The sequence below is a fragment of the Nannospalax galili genome, unplaced genomic scaffold (assembly GCF_000622305.1).
Source record: "Nannospalax galili isolate Female #2095 unplaced genomic scaffold, S.galili_v1.0 scaffold1191, whole genome shotgun sequence".
Lineage (NCBI taxonomy): Eukaryota > Metazoa > Chordata > Mammalia > Rodentia > Spalacidae > Nannospalax > Nannospalax galili.
Window position 1 is genome coordinate 4,991,486 of NW_008330570.1, and position 20,306 is coordinate 5,011,791.

The 20,306-nt window shown below is 40.6% G+C and overlaps 1 protein-coding gene across 3 annotated transcripts in view; it reads left to right on the forward strand.

Moving 5' to 3' along the window:
• Nucleotides 1-20,306, forward strand: part of Apob (apolipoprotein B) — a 63,237-nt gene that overhangs the window by 21,876 nt on the left and 21,055 nt on the right. For 2 of the 3 annotated variants that reach the window (XM_029553981.1, XM_029553985.1), the window contains exons 19-28: nt 597-779; nt 1,600-1,721; nt 2,936-3,146; nt 3,684-3,859; nt 3,982-4,169; nt 4,985-5,106; nt 6,629-7,002; nt 7,501-14,931; nt 15,407-15,521; nt 15,617-15,797. In XM_029553981.1, the coding sequence (XP_029409841.1) occupies nt 597-779; nt 1,600-1,721; nt 2,936-3,146; nt 3,684-3,859; nt 3,982-4,169; nt 4,985-5,106; nt 6,629-7,002; nt 7,501-14,931; nt 15,407-15,521; nt 15,617-15,797 (9,103 nt within the window). Of the gene's footprint in view, nt 1-596; nt 780-1,599; nt 1,722-2,935; nt 3,147-3,683; nt 3,860-3,981; nt 4,170-4,984; nt 5,107-6,628; nt 7,003-7,500; nt 14,932-15,406; nt 15,522-15,616; nt 15,798-16,715; nt 18,622-20,306 lie in introns of those variants that run through there. The other variant, XM_029553976.1, reaches the window with a different exon arrangement.

Here is a 20,306-nt window from a genome sequence, read left to right on the forward strand (position 1 = left end):
GGTACATCAGAAAAGGGAGTCAGATCACACGTCAATGTAAAGTGTTTGGAGAAAACGCTACAAAAGAAACAACCTCTTCTGGACTGAGAGAGACAAAATAAACCTAATAGGGAAAGAAAGAGATGGTGTGCATGTGGGTATGTGGGTAGGGATTGGGTTAGGGGTAGGTAGATGGGAGAGAAAACTTGAGCATTTTAGTGCTAGTAGAGAAAACCCACAGGAGAAAATAAGAAATCTAATACAAAAGAGAGTTCCTGCCTCTCCACATTACTTAAAGGAGAGCACCTAAGTTCAGCTCTAGTGATGAGTTAGTAAGCATTTCCAAGCTTCTATTTCCATGGCAAAATGAGATTCCTAGGCCTACCATGAGGGATTAAATGTAACATATAAAGAACTCAGTGTAATGTCTGAAATATAGGCGTCCCTATCACCATCATGTTCATATTCTTCCTACTATTACTCGCCACTCAGTAAATCAAATAATGCGAAGTGGGTGTGAAAAGAGAAGAGGTGGGGGGTCACTGTGCAGCATGAGAATCAGTGACATGCACTTCAATTCATGACAAAGATAACTCTGACTTTTCATTCTTCACCAGCAACACATTGCATTTGGTCTCTAACACCAAAACGGAAGTGATTCCACCTCTGATTGAGAACAGGCAGTCCTGGTCAACTTGTAAGCCTTTCTTCACTGGCATGAACTACTGTGCCACAGGGGCTTACTCCAATGCCAGCTCCACAGAGTCTGCCTCCTACTACCCACTAACAGGGGACACCAGGTGAGATATGCTCAGTGCCTACCCAACATCTGTCTACCTTCCACAGTATGACCACCTGGCAGGACAAATAGAAAAAAAAAATGCTATGGGTTGCTGGTCTGTGTTGCCAACCTTAAGAGCTTGCACCATCTTTTGAGAACTTAAAGCAATGGTCTTCTGGTCAACATTTTCGGAATCCACTTGATCCTCTTCATGCACTAGATGAGATCATAGCACATTCCAACTTGCTAATTCGTTTTCTGAGTTTCTAAGACTCCATATCCAGTTTTACTTGTCTTGATTACATTACTGACACCTGACACAAGTAACTAACTGATTTGCTTATTACCACAAGCCCCCTACTAGAAAATAGACACCCCAATTCCAAGAGCAGTGCCCCACAGAGAAAAAGCCATCAGTAAATACTTTCAAAGTAAGTGAATATCTGGATATCGCAGTTAAAAATGGAAGGGAAAACCCTAACCATGTCCTTGTTTAAGACCTATTGGTATGAATTTCATGGCACTGACCAATGTGCTCAAGACCTGTGCCATTCTTCAGGGCTCACAGTTACACCCATCCCCATCCCCACTGCTTGTTCTCAGCATGACTGACACAACAAGCCAACTCCTCCCAACTCATCCAGAGGCCCTGAGCATCCTGGAAGCATCCCTTGCCTGCGGTTCTTGGAAAGACAAAATGGGCTGGTACATATCATTACTAGCTAAAAGTTTAAAATTAGGAGTGTATTTTTGTGGCATGTATTCTTGGGGTGGGTATTACCATCTCTAAAAGTTCTAACAGTATGTATTCTGGATGTGGGTGTGCTGTGACATCTTAGGTATGAGCTGGAGCTGAAGCCTACAGGGGAGGTAGAGCAGTACTCTGCCAGTGCAACCTATGAGCTCCAGAAAGAGGACAGGTCCTTGGTGGACACACTGAAGTTCCTAGTTCAAGCAGAAGGCAAGTATTCAAAAAGGCTGCTCCATATCTACCTGTCTTGGGTTCAGGACTCACAGAATACCTTTATGATAATATATTAACAAATATTTCCTGAGTTCCTACAGGTGTCAGACCTATCTTGGAGATGAGGCTAGAACACTGAACAATGAAAATGAAGTCTTTGCCTTTATAGAAGTTATAGTAAACAAACAAACAAGTAAATATTCAGGATGCTAGACCAGCGGTGAGGAGAGAAAACACAGTATAGATGGTTTAAGGATTGCTATAAGTGGTTGGGAAAAGAGGAGGTTGTGGAGACACTAAAATGGGAATGACAAAAGAAATTGTCTCTGGTAAAGTGAAAGAAAGAGACATGGGGTGGGGAGAAGATAAGCCACAGGGGAAAGAGTCATAGGCTAAGAGACTAGCATTGCAAAGACCCTGAGGCTGGAGCCTGAGGCTGGAGCATGTGGAGAAAAGACAGGAGAGAAACTAGCATGTAGGCGAGTTTAGCCAACCAGCCACGAAATGGAGGTGCTTGGATTAGAGTTCTAATCAAAACAATATTCCGGATATTAGAGCAGTGGTAAGGAGAGAAAGCAGTAGAGATGGGTCTAGAGTATGTAGTCGGGGGTTGGGGAGGCATAAAAATAGGAATGATAAGTGACAGAGGAGGTAGGAGAAGTAGCTATATTCTTCCTATAGTTTGAAGAATTAGTGCTGTGTTCCCTGAACAGCTAAGCATCCCCAACCTCAGAGCCTGTTCCTGTCCAAACTTTTGCCTGGATGCTCCTCCCAAAACTCATCATGACTCAGCCCATCCCTTCACTGTGGTCCTGCCCTCATATCCCTTTAGCAGAGAGAAGTTTCTGGCCATCGTATAGGAAATAGCCCCTCTTCTGTCCCTCTGTCTCTTATTCTCATATCCAGTTTGACTTGTCTTCATGACATTACTGACATCTGACACAAGTAACTAACTGATTTGCTTATTACCGAAAGGCCCTACTAGAAGATAGATACCCCAATTCCAAGAGCAGTGCCCCACAGAGAAAAAGCCATCAGCAAATACTTTCAAAGTAAGTGAATATCTGGATATCACTGAGTTAAAAATGGAAGGAAAAACCCTAACCATGTCCTTGTTTAATCACATTGAGTAGCGTTCACAGCCTTCTTCTCTGCTTCCTTTTTCTGAACATAGCTTCTTGGCATGTTTCTTGACTCTCATACACTTTCAGGTGTGAAGCAGACCGAGGCTACTATGATGTTCAAATATAATCGGCGGACCAGGACTTTATCCAGTGAAGTCCTAATTCCAGATTTTGACATTGACTTCGGGACAATCCTCAGAGTTAATGATGAATCTGCTAAAGACAAAAAGTCTTACAAACTCATCCTGGACATTCAGAACAAAAAAATCACTGAAGTTGCTCTCGTGGGCCATGTGAGGTAAGGAAGGTTTGGGTGACCCAACAGAGCTGGAGACCCTTGTGGCTCTTGCCTTCTTCCTCAAACTTTAGATGTGACCAAATCAAGGACATCTCTGCTCTACAGCCCATGTGGCAACTCCAACTCTCAACATTTTTACTCTTTGTATGCACTGAGAACTTTCTATCATTCATCAGGCACTTTGCTATCCATTTATCAAGTACTTTGGGGGCACATTAAAAAATTATCTCAGTCCTGCTTCTCTGCTTTATAGACAAGGAAATGGTAGCTCAGGGTGGTTTAAACGCTTGGCCGAGGCTGGAGAGAAGAGTGAAAACAGTTAATACAAAACTGGCATGCCCACCTACACCTCCCTGTAAAGTACTGACTCTTTATTGAAGATTGGCTTTATAAGTTAATGAGCTTGGTCTATGTTAGTCAGATATTTGATCTGTTCTTGTGTCTTGCTTGTATCACTGAAAATGAGTTTAACTATTTAATCTGTGCATCTCCTTGGAATGGACAAAATCATTCATGCCAACTGATTTTTTTCAATAGTTATGACAAAAAGGGAGATGGCAAGATCAAAGGTGTTATTTCCATACCTCGTTTGCAAGCAGAAGCCAGGAGTGAGATCCACACCCACTGGTCCCCCACTAAACTGCTCCTCCAAATGGACTCATCTGCCACAGCTTATGGCTCAACAATTTCCAAGAGAGTGGTGTGGCGTTATGGTACGTGCCTCTTGCCCCATGTGCGCCCTTCCAGGAAACTGTGTACTTTGTACACATTGGGAGTCATAGCTACATGCTGACTTAATATACCACTGACAGTCATGTCGCATGTGTGTTTTCAGATGACGATAAGATTGAATTTGACTGGAACGCAGGCACCAATGTGGATACCAAAAAAGTGGCCTCCAACTTCCCTGTGGATCTCTCCATTTACCCCCGAGCTTTGCACAAGTATGCAGATAGCCTCCTGGATCACAGAGTCCCTCAAACAGACATGACTTTCCGCCACATGGGTTCCAGATTAATTGTTGTAAGTATAAGTCAGATGAACAAATACATGACTGTAAATCTAATTGCATCCTCAACTGGGTTAGGCACAGGAGATTATCCAAAGGTGCGTAAACAAAACATGAATGCCTGGTTGCCCAGTCACATGAAGCTATATGTGACAAATACTCAATGGATGCCACCAAGCAGAAGAGTTTGATGCCCCTACCCATGTCAAAAGAAGTTTTAGGACACTGCCTGGGTGTCTAACTACATTATACATTGTTTTCTTAAAACACAGAAAGAGGGCTAAGAGTGAAAGGTGGCTCAGTCAGTAAATACTTGATTGCACAAGCGTGAGGACCTAAGTTTGATCCTTAGCACCCATGTAAAACCCAGTTGTAGTGAAAGCACTTACAATCCCAGTACTAAGGAGTCAGAGACAGGGTGATCCCTGGGACTCACTGACCAGTCCGCCTAGCCAAATTGATGAGCCCTGGATCCCAGTGAGAGATTCTATCTCAAAAAATAAGGTAGACAGACAGTGCCTGAAGAATAATGACTCGAGGATGTCCTTTGGCCTACACACACATATGCAAACACATGCACACATCCCCACATGGAAACACAGCTATGCATGCATACACACAAAATCAGTGAATAAAAATGAAAAGAAAATAAAGAGAGAGATCAGTGACTGGAAGTTCATAAACTTCTTTAACTTAGTTTTAACTTTCAGTGCATCACCCTGCTTGATAATTGATCTGACAAACAGGACAGTCAGCTCATATTACTTGAACTTGAACTTGGTTGCCCATCCAGACCCATTTCTTGCTTTGAAAATCTATCATTTTTTAGGCAACAAACACATGGCTTCAAATGGCATCCAGGGGTCTTCCTTATGCCGAGACTCTACAAGATCACCTCCAAAATATGGGATTGCCTGACTTCTACATCCCAGACAAACTCTTCTTAAAAAGGTAAGAGAGGAAACTAGAGTGTTCTCTTTGAATTGTGCAATGAAAAGAGAAAATTTACCTAGCATGATTTAGACTTTTTCAGTTTAAAATTTTAAGAGAAAGAACTTAAGCACTTTAGGACAATGAACAGCCACAGCATAAACACTGGCATTTCTACATAATTAAACATGAGGTCCTATATATGAGCACCAACCCAATCAGGAAGAACCTAAGAAAATAAATGGAAGATTCTGGAAATTCCCCCTTTGATATTATATGCACTCAAACCTGAGTTTGAGAGGCATTCAGCTTTCATTATAAGTGAACACCCCTATATTTAGACCTCAATATATTCAGACTTTGTGAAGTCTTCAACATGTACCTGGAAGGATTATGGACCACAGGTTTGCTGTTGAACTGTGAAGGGTCAAAACAGTCACTGGGCATTAGATGAAGACAGCATTCCAAGAGATACTAAGTTTAGCAAGGCAGCTTAATCCTAACACTAAAGTTAGAGTCGCAGTGCTCACTCCATTTCTATGTTTGCAACTGTATACATAATATTTTAATTGCTTTATTTCATGTAAAAAGTCAGAGCATGAACTGAAAAGACCATTTTTTCTAAGTTGACATACTCACAGTCCAAAAACTAAGTAGTCTGTGTCATGTGGCCCCCTTCATAGCCTGTGGCTGAGAAGCACAATTTAACAGACCAGATTCCTATGAGAAGACTGAAGTCTGTCCAAGCCCCAGGTTACTAAAGATAAAAGGGTAAATGCAGGAACTTTCCTTCTTCACTACTAGAATTTCAACATGTCAGAACTAAACAGGGTCTTAGTGGTTATTTTTCTACTATCTGCTGAATGTGGGGACCTGGACAATCGTCCATCCCACTTTACAGTAGCACAACTAATAGTTTATTCACATTTAAGAGTTAGGCACCACCAACTTTACAACTTTGTTTTTATATGTTATCACAATAATCCATTGAATTGGACTCTTATTGAAAAGATTACAAAGCAGCTTCTCACTTGAAATCCAAGGGACTATTATCTTCATTGTGCAGAGAACAACTGAGACAGGTGAATTCTAAGACAACATTATCTGGAATCTGAAGCTGTCATCCAACTTTACTGACTCTAACACCTGTGTTCTTTTCACATATCAAGTTGATTCAGTAGCAAATACATATCAGTTGTCCACTGTGTACAAAATTCTTGAGTAGAAGAATTAAGAAGATAGAAGCTGGGTGAGGTATTGGCCTTTCTGAAGGAAGACACCAGGCAGACACCAGCAAGTGAACAAATAACTAACTGTGTTAGCAGAATTAGGGCATGTTCTTTGAGATAGGGATAAGGGATGGTAGTAACATAGAGGGCACTCCTGGAGGGGTTTTGAAAGAGTTCGGGAGGTAGAAGAGAAAGGAATGAGATTTAGGCCCAGGGAGTAGTATGATGAAAGGAACAGTGTGGACATGAGAAAGGGAAGGTGCAATATTATTGGTGATGTCTGACTGTGGAGACATTGTCTTTGCTCATTTCAGTGATGGCCGGGTCAAATACACCTTGAACAAGAACAGTGTGAAAATTGACGTTCCTTTGCCTTTTGGTGGCAAATCATCTAAAGATCTAAAGATGCTCGAGAGTATTAAGACACCAGCCCTCAGCCTCAAGTCTGTGGAATTCTACCTGCCATCTCAAGAGTTTCAAGTCCCCACTTTTACAATCCCCAAGACATATCAACTTCGAGTGCCTCTCTTGGGTATTCTGGACCTTTCCACAAATGTCTACAGCAACTTGTACAACTGGTCGGCCTCCTATACTGGTGGCAACACCAGCAGAGACCACTTCACCCTTCAGGCTCAGTATCACATGAAGGCCGATTCAGTGGTTGACCTGCTTTCCTACAGCATGCAAGGTAAGACCTCAGGATAAAGGGTGCAGAGAGCAAATTCACTGCACACTCTGACAGGAGAGCCTCTAGGGAGAAAAGGACCTGATGCTTTTCCACCAGATACTTTCCTTGCTACTTGTAAGTCTCCTTCATTCATTCAGCGAATGAAAATATTTATTAAGCATACAGTAAGTATTGACCACTCTGGTAGGCAATAACAAAAATAGCCATCAGGTTACCTGATTATTATTATTCAGTTTGAGAAGTGCTGTGACACGGTGTAAAGTATAAGCTGCGGTGGGGGCATCAGATAAGGGAACCCAACAAGGTCTACAGTGAGCAAGGAAGGTTTCCTAGAGGAATGCCTTTTAATACTATATTTCATATGTACATTATAAATTAGAAAAATACTGTACAATTGATTTTTACATATGAGGCTGTATTGTTGAATGAATTTCAGCACGTACACTATTCTAGACAGTTACTGCTTAATTTAACCAATGTCTTTAATTTTTCTGTTAGGATCCGGAGAAACAACATATGACCACAGGAATACGTTCACATTATCATGTGATGGGTCTCTACACCACAAATTCCTTGATTCGAAATTCAAAGTCAGTCATGTAGAAAAAGTTGGGAACAACCCAGTCTCAAAAGGTTTATTAACATTTGAAGCATCTAGTGCCTTGGGACCACAGATGTCTGCTACAGTTCATGTAGACTCCAAAAAGAAACAGCATCTGTATGTCAAAGAAATCAAGGTTGACGGGAAGTTCAGAGCATCTTCATTTTATGCTCAAGGCAAATATGGCCTGTCTTATCAAAGGGATCCTACCACTGACCAGCTGAGTGGGGAGTCCAACCTGAGGTTTAACTCAACCTACCTCCAGGTTACTAACCAGATAGTGGGAATATACCAAGATGGAACCCTCTCCATCACCTCCACCTCTGATCTGCAAGACGGCATTTTCAAAAATACTGCTTCCCTGAAATACGAGAACTATGAACTGACTCTGAAGTCTGACAGCAATGGGCAGTATGAGAACTTTGCTACTTCTAACAAGGTAGACATGACCTTCTCTAAGCAAAGTGCCTTGCTCCGTTCTGAGTATCAGGCTGATTACAAGTCCTTTAGGCTCTTCACCCTACTTTCTGGCTCACTCACTTCTCAGGGTGTTGAATTAAATGCTGAACTCTTGGGCACTGACAAAATTAATACTGGTGCTCACAAGGCAACTCTAAGGATTGCACGAGATGGAATATCTACCAGTGCAACAACCAACTTGAAATACAGCCCCCTGTTGCTAGAGAATGGGCTGAACGCAGAGCTTGGCCTCTCTGGGGCAAACATGAAATTATCAACCAATGGCCGCTTCAGGGAACACCATGCAAAATTCAGCCTAGATGGAAAAGCTGCCCTCACAGAGGTATCATTGGGAAGCGTTTACCAGGCCATGATTCTGGGTGTTGACAGCAAAAACATTTTCAACTTCAAAGTCAGCCGAGAAGGGCTGAAACTTTCCAACGACATGATGGGTTCCTATGCCGAAATGAAACTCGACCATACAAACAGCCTAAGCATTGCAGGTCTATCACTGGACTTCTCCTCCAAACTTGACAATATTTACAGCTCTGACAAGTTCTACAAGCAGAATTTTAACTTACAGCTCCAGCCGTATTCTCTGGTAACTACTTTAAGCAATGACCTGAAATTCGGTGCTCTAGACTTCACCAACAGTGGGAAATTACGACTGGAACCCTTGAAGCTGAATGTAGGTGGCAACCTAAAAGGAACCTACCAAAGTAATGAGATAAAGCACATCTACACCATTTCTTATACTGACTTATTACTAGCAAGTTACAGAGCAGACACTGTAGCTAAGGTTCAGGGTGCAGAGTTCAGCCATCGGCTCAAAGCAGACGTTGAAGGGCTGGCTTCCTCCATTGACATTATCACAAACTATAATTCAGACCCACTGCATTTTAACAATGTTTTCCACTTTGTTTTGGCCCCATTTGTGTTGGGCATTGACACACATACAAGTGGCGATGGGAAACTGACTCTCTGGGGAGAACACACTGGGCAGCTATACAGTAAATTTCTGTTAAAAGTAGAACCTCTGGCTCTTACTTTCTCTCATGACTACAAAGGATCCACAAGTCACAATCTCCTGCCCGGGAGCAGCATCACTGCAGCTCTTGATCACAAAGTCAGTGCCCTGCTCACTCCAGCTGAGCAGACAAGCACCTGGAAATTCAAGACCAGACTGAATGACAAGGAGTACAGCCAGGACTTTGAAGCCTACAACACTAAAGACAAAATCGGTGTAGAGCTTAGCGGGCAAGCCCTGGCTGGCTTCTCTGGGCTCTACTTTCCAATTAAAGTGCCATTTCTCCTCAGTGAGCCCGTTGATGTCCATAATGCCTTAGAGATGAATGATGCTGTTGACAAGCCCCAAGAATTCACAATTGTTGCTTTTGTGAAGTATGATAAGAACCAGGATGTTCACACCATCAGCCTCCCATTCTTTAAAACCCTGCCAGACTATTTGGAGAGAAATCGAAGAGTAATTATAACTCTATTGGAAACCATACAGGGAGAATTGCGACGCATTGATATTGATCAATTTGTGAGGAAATACAGAGCAGCCCTGGGAAGGCTCCCACAGCAAGTTAATGATTATCTGAATGCAGTCAATTGGGAGAGACAAGTTGCCAGTGCCAAGAAAAAACTAGCTGCTTTCACAGAAAATTATAGAATTACAGAAAATGATGTACAAATTGTATTAGATAATGCCAAAATCAACTTCAATGAAAAACTCTCTCAACTCCAGTCGTACATGATACAATTTGATCAGTATATTAAAAATAATTATGATCTACGTGATTTAAAAATAACTATTGCTAAAATTATTGATCGAATCATTGAAAAATTAAAAATTCTTGATGAACATTATCATATCCGTGTAAATCTAGCAAAATCAATCCATAATCTGTATTTATTTGTTGAAAATATTGATCTTAACAAAATTAGAAGCAGTGTAGCATCTTGGATTCAAAATGTGGATACTAAATATCAAATCAGAATCCAGTTACAAGAAAAATTGCAGCACCTCAGGACACAGATTCAGAATGCAGATCTCCAGGAGCTTGCCACAGAGTTAAAACAACAGGTTAAAGCTATTGATGTCACAAAGCTTTTAGATCAATTGAGAACTGCAATTCTATTCCAAAGAATAAATGACCTTATTGAGCATGTCAAATACTTTGTTATGAATCTTATTGAAGATTTTAGAGTAACTGAGAAAATCAATGTTGTTAGAGCTATAGTCCATGAGTTAATTGAGAAATATGAAGTAGACCAACAAATCCAGGTTTTAATGGATAAATCAGTAGAGTTGGCCTACCAGTACAAGCTGAAAGAGACTGTTCAGAAACTAAGCAATGCTCTACAACAAGTTGAGATAAAAGTTTACTATAGGAAATTGGTTGGATTTATTGATGATGCTGTTGAACAGCTCAAAGCATTGTCTTTTAAAAAATTAATTGAAGAACTAAACAGATTTCTTGACGTGTTGGTGAAGAAATTAAAAGCATTTGATTATCACCAGTTTGTAGATGAAACCAACAACAAAATACATGAGATGACTCAGAGAATCAATGGTCAAATTCAAGCTCTTGAACTACCACAAAAAGCTGAAGCACTAAAACTGTTGGTAGAGGATTTCAAGGCCGTGATCTCCAACTATCTGGAAAGGCTCAAGGATACCAAAGTAACTATGTTCATTGATTGGTTGCAGGGTGCTTTGGTTTACATAAAAGCCCATTTTCAAGACACTCTAGAAGATATACGAGACAGAATTTATCAAATGGACATTCAATGGGAACTTGAGCGATATCTGTCTCTGGTAAGCCAAGTTTACAGTACACTGGTCACCTATATTTCTGACTGGTGGACTCTTGCATCTAAGAACCTTACTGACTTTGCAGAGCAATATTCTATCCAAAACTGGGCTGAAAGTGTGAAGGCTTTGGTGGAACAAGGATTCACCGTTCCTGAAATCCGGACCTTTCTTGGAAACATGCCTACCTTTGAGGTCAGTCTCCATGCTCTCCAAGAAGCTACCTTCCAGACTCCTGACTTTATAGTCCCCCTGACAGATTTGAGGATTCCATCAATTCAGATAAACTTCAAAATGTTGAAGTATGTAAAAATTCCATCCAGGTTTTCCACGCCAGAATTTACTATCCTCAACACCTTCCATGTCCCTTCCTTTACAATTGACTTGGTAGAAATAAAAGCAAAGGTTATCCGAACCATTGACCAAATGCTGAGCAGTGAGCTGCAGTGGTCTATTCCAGAAGTACACCTGAGGGACCTGAAGATGTGGGACATCCCTCTTACTAGATTCACTCTCCCAGACTTCCATGTACCAGAAATCACAGTTCCAGAATTCACAATCCCAAATGTCAACCTTCAAGATTTTCAAGTTCCTGACCTTCACATACCAGAATTCCAGCTTCCCCACATCTCAGACACAATTGAAATACCTGCTTTTGGCAAACTACATAGTATTTTGAAAATCCAGTCTCCCCTCTTTACATTAGATGCAAATGCCAACATACAGAATGTGACTACTTCAGCGAACAAAGCAGAGATCACAGCTTCAATCGCTGCCAAAGGAGAGTCCAGATTAGAAGCTCTCAATTTTGATTTTCAAGCACAAGCACAGCTTTTAGAGCTACATGCTAATCCACTAGTCCTGAAGGAATCCATGAACCTCTCCAGTAAGTATGTGAGAATGCAGCATGCAAGTGAAGTGCTATTTTCTGGAAATATCATTGAAGGAAAATCAGGCATGGTTGCAAGTTTACACACTGAAAAAAACATAGTGGAGTTTAATAATGATGTGATTGTCAAGATAAACAATCAACTTACCCTGGACAGTCACACCAAATACTTTCACAAGTTGAGTGTGCCTAAGCTGGACTTCTCCAGTAAGGCTTCCCTAAACAATGAAATCAAGGCATTATTAGAAGCTGGACACATGGCATGGACTTCTACTGGAACCGGGTCATGGAGCTGGGCCTGTCCTAGCTTCTCGGATGAGGGAACACATTCATCACAAATTAGCTTCACTGTGGAAGGGCCCATCTCTTCTTTTGGATTGTCCAATAATGTCAATAGCAAACACTTAAGAGTCCTTCAAAAGCTGGCTTATGAATCTGGCTTCCTCAACTATTCTAAGTTCGAGGTTGAGTCAAAAGTTGAATCTCAGCATGTGGGCTCCAGCATTCTAAGTGCTAAGGGCACAGCACTGCTCAGAGAATGGAAGGCAGAAATAACTGGTGAGCACAATGCTAACTTGAATGGAAAAGTTATTGGAACTTTGAAAAATTCTCTTTTCTTTTCAACACAGCCATTTGAGATTACTACATCAACAAATAATGAAGGGAATTTGAGAGTTAGTTTTCCATTAAAGTTGACTGGGAAGATAGACTTTCTGAGTAACCATGCTCTGTTTCTGGGTCCTCATGCCCAGCAAGCAAGCTGGCAAGCAAGTGCTAGATTCAATCAATACAAATACAATCAGAATTTCTCTGCTTTAAACAATGAGAACAGCATGCAAGCCCATGTGGTAATGAATGGAGATGCCAACCTAGATTTCTTAAACATACCTTTAACCATACCTGAAATTAATCTGCCTTACACAGCACTCACAACTCCCTCACTGAAAGATTTCTCCATATGGGAAAAAACAGGCTTGAAGGAATTCTTGAAAACAACAAAGCAATCATTTGATTTAAGTGTAAAGGCTCAGTATAAGAAGAACAAAGATAAACATTCCATCACAATTCCTTTGGGCAGTTTTTATGAGTTCATCCGCTACAATGTCAATTCCTTGGACAGAAGTTTTGAAAAAGTCAGAGAAAGGACATTAGATTTTCTTACCACATCCTACAATGAAGCAAAAACTAACTTTGATAAGTACAAAATTGAAAAATCCCTCAACCAGCCCTCTGGGACCTTCCAAAGTTCTAAGGTCATCATGCCTTCATACCAGTCAGCTCTGCCCTCCCTTGAACTGCCAGTCCTTCATGTCCCTAGGAATCTACTCAAGTTTTCTCTCCCAGATTTTAAGGAATTAAACACCATTGACAAGATTTTTATTCCAGCCATGGGCAATTTTACCTATGATTTTTCTTTTAAATCAAGTGTTATCACACTGAATACCAATGCTGGACTTTATAACCAATCAGATATTGTTGCTCATTTCCTTTCTTCTTCTTCATTCGTCACGGATGCACTGCAGTACAAATTAGAGGGCACATCACGTTTGACAAGGAAACGAGGGGTGAAGTTAGCCACAGCTGTATCTCTGAGTAACAAATTTGTGGAAGGCACTCATGACAGCACCATTAGCTTAACCAAGAAAAATACGGAAGCATCAGTGAAAACAACTGCAAACCTCCGTGTTCCCGTTCTGACAATGAGCTTCAAACAGGAGCTTAATGGAAATGCCAAGTCAAAACCTATTGTCTCTTCATCCATTGAACTGAACTATGATTTCAGTTCCTCAGAGCTGAACTCTACTGCTAAAGGGGAGTTTGACCACAAGTTCAGCTTAGAAAGCCTCACTTCCTACTTTTTCATTGAGTCATCAACCAAAGGAAATGTCAAGGGTTCGATCCTTTCACAGGAATATTCAGGAAATATTGTAGGCGAGGCCAACACTTACCTGAATTCTAAGGGCACTCGGTCTACAGTGAGCCTACAGGGAGCTTCCAAAGTTGATGGTATCTGGAACCTTGAAGTAGGAGAAAATTTTGCTGGAGAAGCCAATCTCCAACGCATATATGCCATTTGGGAACATGATATGAAAAACGATTTACGACTAGAGAGCATCTTCATTACAAAAGGAGAGCAAACATCTAAAGCCACCCTGGAACTCTCCCCATGGACGATGTCAGCCCTTGTACAGGTTCATGCAAGTCAACCCAGTTCCCTCCTTGATATTCATCACTTTGGCCAGGAAGTGACCCTGAAAGCTAACACTAACAACCAGAAAGTCAGCTGGAACAGTGAAGTCCGGGTTCATTCACGAGTTCTCCAGCACAGTGTACAGTTCTCCAATGACCAAGAGGATGTACGCCTTGATATTGCAGGGTCCTTAGAAGGACAATCATGGTACCTTGAATATATCATTCTACCAGTGTATGACAAGAGCTTACAGGAACTCCTAAAGATGGATGGAAAGAAACAGTATCTTCATGCTTCAACTTCTTTGGTATACACCAAAAACCCCAATGGTTATTCCTTCCCACTCCCCGTCCAAGAACTAGCTGACAAATTCATTATCCCAGGGCTGAAACTCAGTGATCCAAATTCAGTTCTTGTCACACCTGCATTCCAAGTCCCATTTACAGATCTTCAGATTCCATCCTACCAACTTGACTTCAGTGGAATAAAAATCTATAAGGAACTAAGTACTTCACCGTTTTCCCTCAACCTACCAACACTTCCCAAAGTAAAATTCCCCAAGGTTGATGTGTTAACAAAATACTCTGAAGCAGAAGACTCCTCTCTTCCCTTTTTTGAGATAACTGTTCCTAAAGCTCAGTTAACTATGTCCCAGTTCACTCTTGCGAAAAGTTTTCCAGTTGGCAGCACTGTTTTGGATCTTAATGAAATAGCCAACAAGATTGCAGACTTTGATTTGCCTACCATCTTCCTGCCTGAGCAGACTATTGAAATCCCTTCTTTTAAGTTCTCTATACCTGCTGGGATTTTTGTTCCTGTCTTTGGAGCACTTACTGCACAATTTGGGGTGGCTTCTCCCCTATATAATGTCACTTGGAATGCTGGTTTGAAAAACAAAGAAGATCATGTTGAAACATTCCTGGATTCCACATGCAACTCAACCTTTCAGTTTCTGGAATATGATCTAAATGGTAAGGAAATGTCCTGCCTCCTCTCCTAGAGATTCTATGTTTTCAAATAAATTCTAAGTAAATAATTATGTATCTAATTAAGAACAGAGGCAAAATTTCTATCTGTAACAAAATGGTAAAAAAGAAATATATGTGTTATATATAATCCTATATAAAAAAAAAGACTGAATTCAAAGAAATTAGATTTTTCTGTAATAATTTAAAAACAAATAATATCTTCTGTTTGTTTAAAATAAGAAAATCACAGGGATTGAGGTATATATAGCTCAGTGACATGCCCAGCATGTACGAGGCCCTGTGTTTGAATCTCAGTATCACAAAAAAATTAGTTTAAAAAAATCTATAGACTGTACCTTGTATGTTTTAAACTTTTAAGTTAGAGTTTGGTTAAGATATAACTCTCCAAGTTTTCACAATAAAATATCTCTATCCCAAAGTTATTCACCCAATGAAATACAAAATCTCTCCTGTACAGTTGTGGGAACACACAAAATTAAAGATGATATGTTTATCTACACGACCAAAGGAGCACTTAAACACCGCGACTTCAATGTAGAATATAATGAAGATGGCAAATTTAAAGGACTTTGGTATGAAACTTTTAGTGACTCTTGATAGCTTTTCTTGTGTTGTTTGCCACTTCTGGATCCCCTTCCATATGACCCATCTGCTTTTCTGTTTTCAGGGTCTGGGAGGGAGAGGCTCACCTTGACATCACCAGTTCAGCACTGACTGATCTCTACCTGTACTACCAAGAGAATGAGAGAAGTCTGTCCTACTCAGCAACCTCCCCAACCATAAGCATGGGCCTGGTTTCAAGCACAGATAACAGGAGTGTGAATTTGAATGTCTACTTCCAACCCCAGGTGAGTCCCATCTTCCAAGTAGCACATGTTCAATAGCAAGCAGAGAACTAAAGAGGATGCATTTCACTCAAGACATCTCTCTCAGCTCATCCTCAGACTAGGTAAAAAGACAGGTGGTGAGCAAGCAAACTTCTTCACTGAGGACCTGTTTTCCAGATAGTATTACAATCTGTCCTTGTTGAGCTTGATTTAATTATTAGACACACCCAGGATACCCTATTAGCACTATCATTTTATGGCTTCTGGACAAATCCATAAAGATGAAAGTTATGCCTTGTCACCTAAATCATAAGCAAACTCTGCCAGATGTAGAGTATATTTTTAAATCATGGTTTCTGGGTTGTTTGAGGCTTTGTAATTCTTCCCCAGAATAAAATTGTGTGATGAGGTATATCAAATTCATTTCATGTCATGTATAAGCTCTTCCAGGATCAAATCAAAGATTCCATCACTGTAGGGGGAGACATAAACCTAAAGTTTGTCAAGTGAATGCTAAAATTGGAACTCTAGATCTGGACTTCTTCATTTTCTTTTTTCTCTACTTTTCCCCCCTGAATATGTCTTTTCCTATCTCTGTCCTCGTTCTTCCTCCTCTGCTTCCTCCTCCCCCTTCTTCAAATTTGCCATCCCAGGAAGGTCTTAATGTTAAATGCCACTGAGTAGAGATACCAAGCATACTTTTTATCCTCCCAGGAGCACGTGATAAAGAAACACTAACAACAGTGAGTTTGTTTAACCATAAAACAAACACATGAACTGACATAGGAAAGATAAATCCTTTTCGAAATATGAAAGATCCTCTGATCTTTACTTTTAACAGCTAACGAAGTTTTAGTGCCTTATATTATATAATCAGAATAATTGAAAACATGTTCTTCTCAACTGTTTGTTTGTTGTTTGTTTCGTTTCTGATTTTAGTCCTATCCAGATAAAAAACTCAGTATATTCAAAACTGAGTGGAGATACCTGAAGTCTAATGATGAAATTCAAATCAAAATTAATTGGGAGGAAGAGGCAGCTTCCAGACTGCTAGGCTCTCTAAAAGACAACGTGCCCAAGATGACAGAGGCCTTTTATGATTATATCAACAAGTACCACCAGGAGTACACAGGACTCAACCTGGGAGATGCATCTTCAAATCTAAGAAGAAGTCTACAAAACAATGTTGAGTGGGCCTATCAAGGGGCCCTGAGGCAAATTGACAAAATGGACATGGAATTCCAGCAAGCAGCCAGTGGCACCACAAGAACCTACCAGGAGTGGAAAGACAAGAGCCAGAATCTGTATGAACTGTTGGCACAGGAGGGCCAAACCAGCTCTGAAAGACTCAAGGATAAAGTGATTGACAGCCTAGTGCAAGTTACTCAGAAGTACCATGTGGCCGTCAAGCATCTGATTGACTCATTAATTGATTTCCTGAAGTTCACCAGATTCCAGCTCCCAGGAAAAACTGGGACATACACTAAAGATGAACTCTGCAGTATGCTCCTGGGGGAGACAGGGAAGGTACTATCTCAGCTATATTCAAGTGTCCATAACAGCTTAGAAAAACTGCTTTCCTATGTCCAAGACCTAGTAGAGAAATCTGACTTAATAAGTGACATAACAATTAAACTTCCTTTTCATTCAAGGAGCTACAACCTAAGAGATGTTATTCTGAGCTACAGAAAACAGCTAAATGCTTTATCACAAACAGTCCAAGAGGAACTTAATGGCCTCCAGTCTATCAAATTTACAGAGATGCTCAGTGACATTCAGCACCTTCTGGATCACATTTTAGAAGACATAGAAAAAAACATTAAAAGCTTAAAAGAGAAAGGATTTCTTTATTTCACTAATATTATCCAAAAACGGATGTACAGAGTCCAACAGGCTTTTGGATTTCTGAAAGAAGAACTGAGTCCTTACTTCACAAAGTTCGATGAATTTGTTCAAACTATCCTTCAGGAGGCTTCTTACAAGCTGCAGCAGGCCCATCAGTATATAAAGGCTCTTCGTGAAGAAAATTTTGATCCCAGCATAGTTGGCTGGACAATAAAATATTATGAACTTGAAGAAAAGATAGTCGACCTGATCAAGACTCTTATAGTTGCCCTTGGGGATCTCCATTCTGAGTATAGTGCCACAGCTCTTGGCTTTGCTTCCCAAATCTCAACTCAAGTTGAGCAATTTGTATACAGGGATATCCGAAAATGTCTTAGCATCCTTGCTGATGCAGACGGAAAGGGGAAAGAGAAGATTGCAGAGCTTTCTACAGCCGCACAGGAAATAATTAAAAGCTGGGCCACTGCAATGAAGGAGATTATTTCTGACTGCCACCAGCAGTTTAATTCCAAACTGCAGGAGTTTTTAGAACAACTCCCTGATTACTACGAAAAATTCATCCTTGGGTTCAGAAGATCGATTGACCTGTCCATTCAAAGCTACCACATGTGTCTAAGATATATCACTGATTTACTGAAAGAGCTTCAGGCAGCCACGGCCAATGATGTGAGCCCCTACGTAAAGCTTGCTCCAGGAGAACTGATTATCACCTTCTGACTTTTTGAGCAATCTTCATTTATTAATCTATTCCAATTAAATTTCAACATAGTAGGGGAAATTTTTTAAAGTACTTTAAAAAATATCTATTCAGCCAGCCCTGCAGTAGGCAGTAACTGCAAGAAGAATCTGTGAACACCACAGAAGCTGGCCTAGAAACTCAGAATCTGCCTGAACTCGAGATGATGTATTCTACAAGTTAAAGAAAATCAGGATCTGAGTTATTTTGTTAAACTTGGGGGGAGGGGAAGACAAATAAATGGATTCTTTATTGTGTATCGTACCACTCCATTTGTCTCATTTGTATTGAAAGGTATTGGAATGAGTGTATCCATTCAAATACTCTGGCATTCCCAACGTCTACAAGGACACACACTGAGATGTAAGTGATAGCATAAAGAAGTAAGGGAAAAAATATGAAGGGATATATTTTTCCACCAAAAGCAATTGATCTCAGAAACTGAATTTGCTATGTAAGTAGAAAAAGGTATACATGACAATTTTTACATAAATTTTCCTGAGGAGCATTGTATGTCTTCAAGTGCCACACAATCTTCCTCATCAATCTGTCTGTGTTTGCCAGGCAATACTTAACAGAGGGTAAGATCTGAGATAAGCCAACTAGCTTTTTATTTGACTAGGCCTACTAGTAATACAGAGGGAATTGCTAGGAGCACTAGACTCAGGGGGTTCAAAGAAATAGAGATCCCAGAAGTCTCCCTACAGTCAGGGCTCATCAAGGCACAAGAAATATGAATAAGGGGCTGGAGAGATGGCTCAGCAGTTAAGAGCACTGGCTGTTCCTGCAGAAGACCCGGGGTCAAATCCCAGCATCCACATGGCAGCTACGCACTGTAACTCCAGTTCCTGGGATTTGATAGCCTCTCTATCCTCTGTGGGCATTGTATGACCAGGTTACGCTTAAATACATGCAGGCAATGCATTCATACACATAAAAAATAAACATAATAAGTAAATAAAATATAAAAAGCAATATCAAGGGCTGGAGAGATGGCTCAGTGATTAAGAACACTGGTTGTTCTTGCAGAAGACCCAGGTTCAAATCCCAGCACCCACATGGCAGCTAACAACTGTCCGTAACTCCAGTTCCAGGGGTTCCGACAGCCTCTTCTGACCTCTGCGGGCATTGCATGACACGGGTGCACTTACCTACATGCAGGCAATACACACATACGCATAAAATAAAAATAATAAATAAAAATTTTTTTTAAAGTAATATCAATATAAGAGAAAGGGACATGGATTACTACCATTTCTGCAACCAAGCATGCGTTTACATTCTTCCAAAAACCTGTACAACACAACTTTCACTGAGAAAATTGGGAAGAACAGTTCAAATGGCACATTCCTTTCCATAGTATTAGAATACAAAGCATATGACCTTTGAAAAATTAGAAATGAATAGTTATTAACTTCTAAGTCCTACATAAAATCTATTTGGAAAATACCCATTTTTATCCAAAAGTACCTCAACCTCCATCATTTTCCCATTTATCTTACTTGATAAAGCATACCGTTAAAATTCACAAGCATCACCTAGAAAAGGAAACACAGCCTATAAGTACCTTATCAGGGATCATCTGTGTGGAACTGAGGAGCGAGAGAGAGAATTAAGGAGTTGGAATATATGGTTGTATTTGGACATGGCACTTAAGCAAAGTCTGTTGTAAGATGGACAGAAGGAAGGAAGGGAGGGGAAGGGAGGAAGGAGGGAGGGAAGGAGGGAGGGAGGGAAGGAAATGGAAGGAAGGAAGGAAGGAAGGAAGGAAGGAAGGAAGGAAGGAAGGAAGGAAGGAAGGATAATAGCATCCATTCTGGGTTGAGAGAAAGCAGAAAATCAGGCCCAAAAGTATCCCATCCTCCATATGTTCCCATTTATATCACTTGATGAAGCACACTGTTAAAATTCATAAACATTACCTGGGAAAGGAACAAGCAGGATTCTTA